General features: G+C 37.9%; 1 protein-coding gene across 1 annotated transcript in view; it reads right to left on the reverse strand.

Moving 5' to 3' along the window:
* LOC119410489 (calsyntenin-2) overlaps positions 1 to 6,884 on the reverse strand; it is a 662,902-nt gene that overhangs the window by 10,416 nt on the left and 645,602 nt on the right. Inside the window, exon 15 of the mRNA XM_037677368.1 lies at positions 6,178 to 6,301. Coding sequence (XP_037533296.1) covers positions 6,178 to 6,301 — 124 coding nt within the window. The remainder of the gene's footprint in view (positions 1 to 6,177; positions 6,302 to 6,884) is intronic.

The following is a 6,884-nucleotide window of genomic DNA, read 5'->3' on the forward strand; positions in this document are numbered from 1 at the left end:
TATATATATATATATATATATATATATATATATATATATATATATATGTATGTATTTATGTACTGTATATATACTGTATATATAGACATTTCCCTTGGCATCCTAATATCAGTAATGGCGATAGCCAAAATTTCCATGTTGGCCAGGCTCTAGTTTTTAGTCATTATATTCTGGGTTGTATCCTCAAATGTTTTATATTTAATTTTTTATAAAAATATAATGAGTTTACAGTACGTATGTCAAGATACAACCCTTGAACTTGATGAAAACTTAATAAAGTAGCTCACAAACAATTAACGACACTGCGAATTTTGATCATTTTTCAAAGGAAGTTTGTTGTGCACATTTTTTAAACATTCAAAATACTAGTGACATTTTTTTTTCAAGCATTCACTTCATGCCAGAAAAATAAAAGAACCCCCCACAAATGTTTTGAGACATTTCCAAAACTTCTTTGCAAAATACAGTTTGTACATCAGTTGCTGACAATCATAGCCCAGTGAGATACCATCTTGAATACCAAATTATCTGGAAATATTTAAATCTGTCCGTGCTAACGGGCAGCAACACTTGTTTCTCTAAGAACACTTCTGATGTCCTTCCTTCTCAGTGCAATATTTCTTCATGCTCTTCGCAGTTTTTGACTTCTTGAGCAGCTCCTCTGATCTTTGCAGCTTCTATTCAAAGACAGATCTGCAATGTGTTTGTAAAGCAGAGCTGAAAGTTGCTCCTGCTTCTAAAATATGCAGCATTGCATGACATATTTATATATAACAGCTGTTTGTCTCAGCACTGAGAGCTGAAACTAAAAAGAAAAATTACTTTTAAAAATGTATTTATGTGTAAAATAAGCTGTGCAAGACTGTCAAAAGACATCGTTTTTTAACGCAGCCACAGCCATCACCAACACATTATTTTTTTCAGAGATTCAATGTTTATTTTGTCTTTTCAGATCTGCAGCTGTCTAAAAAAAGAACAACCTCTGTGTTCCTGCCACAGCACTCCTTCTTGATGTGAGTAAATGTGTGTTAAATGATGGTGAGACTCACAGAGGACTCTTCAAATGATCATTTGATTCAGTCTACTTTGTACATTTTCACACCAAATCCAGTCTTTGAAATGTTTCTGAGTGAAACTTCATGTAGCCCCCCCTGAGTTTGCACCGTTTTCTGTCATCACTTTTCCCCTCCCAACCTTTATTTAGACAGGTTAATCCCATTGAGACTCTCATCAATACCTTGCTCCTGTAAAACATTCACATTCAGTTGGAAACCTGTTAATTTATTTGCCATACGTTGCTCTGTTATATCCAGCCTCTCCCTGACACTCTTTCTACCCGTCTGACCTAATTTTCACACACACACTTCCTCCACTCGTGGTTCTGTTAACGCCTCGGCCACTGAACTCTCCAGGACTCTTAAGTACAATCCATTAGAGTCTGATGAATAAATAAATCTCATGTGGTAAATTAAGACCTTCAGCCCCTCCTCTTTACCACAAAATCCTTCCTTCCCTCATACGCACAGAGGGAGGAGAAAAAAGCTGTGTATGAAAGCAGCATTCTGATGATCAGTGTGATAAACGAACTCAGAAAGAACTGAGAATTCCCTTGGATCTTGCCATGTTTACCCAGGGATGAATAACTGACATGCTTTTCCCCCCTCTTGCCATAAAAAGGAAAATTTTGACATCATATTTTTAGGATGTCAAATTGTGTGGATTTCCCCCATGAGTATCCATCAGTGGGCTGTCAAGTCAGCAATGCTTGTTATTAGGGGTCCAAGCCGGTGGAGGATGGGGAAAGCTGCTGCTTGTTTCCATGCATCCAGGGGAACATGGAACCCTATTGAAACTGTTCTGTTTATTTTTATTATTTTTTTCTTCCATAAGAAAGTCATACTGCAGCCCAAACTGCAAGGCGTACTGAGATGATAGTTACAGTAGTAACTATGGCCTGCATGTGCAGCACTGAAAAATTCTCAGACATGTTTACCTATAGGAGGAACTATCATTACGGTGTTTGCACTTGGTCCTCTAACATCTAAACGCTAGGTTGCAAAATTTATTGGCTTATTTCCTCACAATTCCTGGTCTCTAAAGAGTCACATGGTATAAGCCACGCCCATTTCCACTTACAATTTTATTTTACTTCATTGCAAAGTTTGTAAAAACTACTTTAGACTTTTACAGTAAGGCTTGAAGTTCAATTGCCGTCAAACTCACCATCCTAAATCTAGATGGCATGCTGATGGTGTAGAGGCAGGGCAGCCGACTCAGGACCCGAAAGTCCCAGGTTCGATCCCCAGTCATTGCACATCTTGTTGTGTCTCTGAGCAGCACACCCTAACCCCAATTTGCTCCCCGGGCACTTTCAATAGCTGCCCACTACCACCTGGGGGTGGATGGGTTAAATGCAGAGACCCAACTTCGTCATTGTATGGGAACATACAATGATGACAACACATACGACATTATTATTATCATTATTATTGTTGTTATTATTATTATTATTATTATTATTATTATTATTATGAATGTAGGTTTTCAAGGACAAGTAGTTAGTTTTTAAAAACATGTAAGTTATGTCTAGGCAACTAGTTTTAGCATCCTAGCTAAAGACAAGTTCAGCCATGTCTTTAAAACAATAGTAGATGATAAGATAAAATTCATACTACTGTTATGGGAGTCAATTCTGAGTTAGTGGACCAGATTTGACAATCATTGAGCTATATGGGGTGCAATAAACCACTGAAAAAAAATCCCTCCAAAATAGTTAATTGGATAGTTATAAAAATTTGCACCGACTTTTAGAACAATGCCCTAAGCTTACACAGAAAAGGTACTGGTAATAATGTACAAGTAAAGTGGGCATGACATGTAGGGTCCATCCATCCATCCATTATCTTTACCCGCTTTTTCCACTTTGGGTCACGGGGGTCGCTGGTGCCCATGTCCAGCAATCACTGTGCGAGGGGCGGGGTACACCCTGGACGGGTCGCAAGTCCATCACAGGGCCACATAGAGACAAACGAGACAAACAACCATTCACTCTCTCACTCACACCTATGGACAATTTAGAGTTACCAATCAGCCTAACATGCATGTTTTTGGTCTGTGGGAGGAAACCGGAGTACCCGGAGAAAACCCACGCATGCACGGAGAGAACATGCAAACTCCACCCAGAAAGGCCTCCGGACCGGGATTTGAACCAGGGACCTGCTCGCTGAGAGGCAGCAGCTCTACCAGTTGCGCCACCGTGCTGCCCGGACACAAATCCAAAAAACACAAAACATTCTAAATAGCACATAGACTCTTGATTCTAGGTCTAGTCATTACTCTAGGACCTAGAGTCCTAGGCTGTAAAAAAAAGTTTTTCGAGAAATCTTGTGTTTTTAAATTACCATTCTGTTTACGCAAGGAGGAACAGATACAAAATGGCAAGTTGAGAATCACCATAAGATAGAAATAGTATCAAATGAGAACTATTCAGTTTTAACAATTCATTTAAGGACATGAGGTCAGTTTGTCCTCCAGTAGTCTAAGTGTATAGCAGCAAGCCAACCCTAACTATAGGATTTATCAAAAAGAAATTCTTAAGCCCAGTCTTAAAACTGGACAATGTGTCAGCCTCACAGACAGAAACTGGAAGTTGGTTCCACAAGAGAGGAGCCTGATAACTGAAAGATCTTCCTCCCATTCTACTTTTGGAAACTCTAGGAACCATGAGTAAACCTGCAGTCTGAGAGTGAAGTGCTCTGTTAGGAAAATATGGAACAATAAGATCTCTAATATAAGATGGAGCTACATGTATGAATGTATGAATGTATGTATGTACATGTATGAATAAATGTTTACAAATGAATGAATTAATGTGTATGAAGGTGTGTGTGTGTGTGTGTGTGTAAAGAGATGAGAGATAAACATTTCCCTCTTTTACTCTGTGTCACAATCTATCAAACACCTAAATACAGCAAAAAAAAAAAGACAGATTTTATGACGGGACTTATGCTACGATATGACCGTCTTTTAATAGTTGGTCATTTTAGCATTCATGTCTGCTGTGAGGCTGGACCTCTGGTCAATGATTTTATGACCATTATTGACTCTTAATCTCACGCAATCTGTTACCGGTGCCACTCGTGAAAAATTACATACACTGGATCGTGTGCTGTCTTATGGTATGTGTCAACTATGGGAATCTGTGGAACTATTATTGGTCCATCTACCTGTTCTGTTCATTTTGGTGGTCTCTGGTAAGAAGGAACAGACTGGATCATCTGAGTTTTATATGCACGATAAACTTCAACACTGTGAGGATTTTCTCCACCAGTTTTAAGGACTCTGTTTCCTGCTACCCTCAGTTCTGCTCTGTGTCCAATGTGGATAAGGTAACAGATCTTTTTAGTTCTTCATGTACAGGTACTCATCATATTATGATCTCTGTTGCTCCACTAAAAATTAAACAGACAAAGTCTGCATCTCACCTGAATGAAACCATGAAACCTCTTAGACACTGTGCAGAAAATGGGGAAAGGGCAGACTTCAAGTTTCACTGGATATATTTAAGGACAACTTATTAAATTATCAGAGAACTGTTGAAGTTGCTAAGACTGCTTTAAAAAAAATCAAATGTGGTTTTAAACTACAGTCACAGACCTCTGTTTAAAAATAAATAAATAAAAGTTTTTAACTCTGTTGTGAATCCTGGCAATGCTGGTCACGTTGGTGAATCTGCACTATTTTAGCAGTTGTTAATTTTTTTAATTGTTTTTTATTTTTTTATTTTTTTTAGAAAATCTCTACTCTGAGATCTTTAATCCAGTTTGACACAGACCAATGTGATGCTCAGGATGGGAGATTGTAAGGAAGTGAAGAATTACCACATTCCGACAGCTTCATTTGATAGACAACTTTTACTAATTGGCCTTTCTTAACGTCTTCTTCTTCTTTCCTCTTTTCCCTCCACAGAAAGTCATCCTCCTCCATCTCACTATGTCCTCTGCATCCTCTGTCCTCACTCCAACTACCTCCATGTCCTCTCTAACTGCCTACATGTATCTTCTCTTTGGATTTCCTCTTTGTCTTTTTCATGGCAGCTTCATTTTCAACATTTTTCTATCAATATATTCACTGTTCCTCCTCTGGACATGTCCAAACCACTGTCCATCCTCTGGACATGTCCAAACCACTGCCCCTCCTCTGGACATGTCCAAACCACTGTCCCTCCTCTGGACATGTCCAAGCCATCTCAGTCTGGCCTCTTTAACTTTATCTCCCAGTTGTTCAACCTGTGCTGCACCTCTGATGATCTCATTCCTAATCGTATCCCTCCTTGTCACTCCTAAGCAGAAACTCAACATCTTCATTTCTGCCACTTCCAGTTCTTTCTTTAAAATTGGCCTTTCGTTTACTCTTTGTACTGTATAACAAAGTAATGAATTACAATAGGAATTGAATTGACTAACTGGATTTGAATCTGCATTTGTATTGGATTTATGATTGAATTTTTTTTGTGTACTGCCCTGAAATGACACTTGTGAATTTGATCTATATAAGAACTAAACTGAAGAGAATAAACAATGTATTATTTATTTTCTCTCTACAGTAGACATGTTTTGTGAAAAATGATTCACAAGAAAATAAATTATACTTAAGACACTGAAGCTCTAAAAAATAACAATAGTCAGGACAAGTGTTGCTGTATTATTGCTGCAGAGGTAAATGAAAATGCCAGAAAATGATCCAACCTCATGGCTCCAATAAGGGCTTATTGTTTTTGCGGATCTATTTATTGTCAACAACTGAATAGATTTAATGAAACACTCAAACTAATCACTGGGTATCCATCCACAGCTGATTAGCTTTTAGAGTCAATTCAATTCAAGATAATCGCTACAAATAATCACAGTAGCCAACACAAAACTGGCTGTAACCTAACCTGTTTTGTAGATAATGAGCTAAAATTTGATGTGGTAGTAGCTTTGAGACACTTTTCTGTTTCTGTGACTTCTCTTGTAAACATTTATTAATAGTAAAAATTATTATTTGGATGAAAATTAGAAGAAAAAAAATTAACATAAGAGTTTGGAAGAAGAAAAAAAACGTAAAATGTGGAAAGATGTAAATGATGTTATAAAATCAGCATTGAGTGTAATAGAAATCAATGTGTTCTCCTACCTGAAACATGGTTGGGGTACAAGTCGTTTTTCATGAATGGATGGTGGACCACCTGCATGTATGGTGGCGGGGCTACCATGTGACTGATGTGCTCCCCGGCGTCTGAACTGTGCCAGATGTTTACCTGATTTGAAAGGACAGAAAGGGAAGAATTTCAAACAGGGTTCCTTTCAATACCCTTAAAATTCCGACTTTGTTAATATCCGCAACAAGAACAAACTGTAGCACACTGACACTAAATGGATTTAGGTATTTTTAAAGAGTACAATATTATGGAGTGTGTGAATTTTCTGTAGAAAGAAAAACTCTGTGAAAGTTAAATCAGAAGAAAATTAATTAAATAAGTTGAACTTGTATTTAAAATGTCAGATCACCAAACTGATGGGTGCCAATGCACAATACAGTCCAGTACGTACAGTACATACTGGTTTGCACCTTGTTCTCTATGCCCCTGGTGCGTTCCTGGTACCTACAGGGCCTGAGCTCTATTACGAAGTGGCATTTTACCATTTACTAAAGTACGTTCCAGGTACGTACTTACAACGTACATAACTGGCACTTACTTAATATGTATTTACTGGATACCTATCAGATATTACCTAGTACATGCCAGGTACCTGGAATGTACCTGATACCAGATCAACAAGATAAATAAGATAGATAAGCTATGTACCCAGTAAGTACAGAGTAACAAGTCACTAATGCCT

The sequence above is a fragment of the Nematolebias whitei genome, chromosome 6 (assembly GCF_014905685.2).
Source record: "Nematolebias whitei isolate Nwh7 chromosome 6, NemWhi1, whole genome shotgun sequence".
NCBI lineage: Eukaryota > Metazoa > Chordata > Actinopteri > Cyprinodontiformes > Rivulidae > Nematolebias > Nematolebias whitei.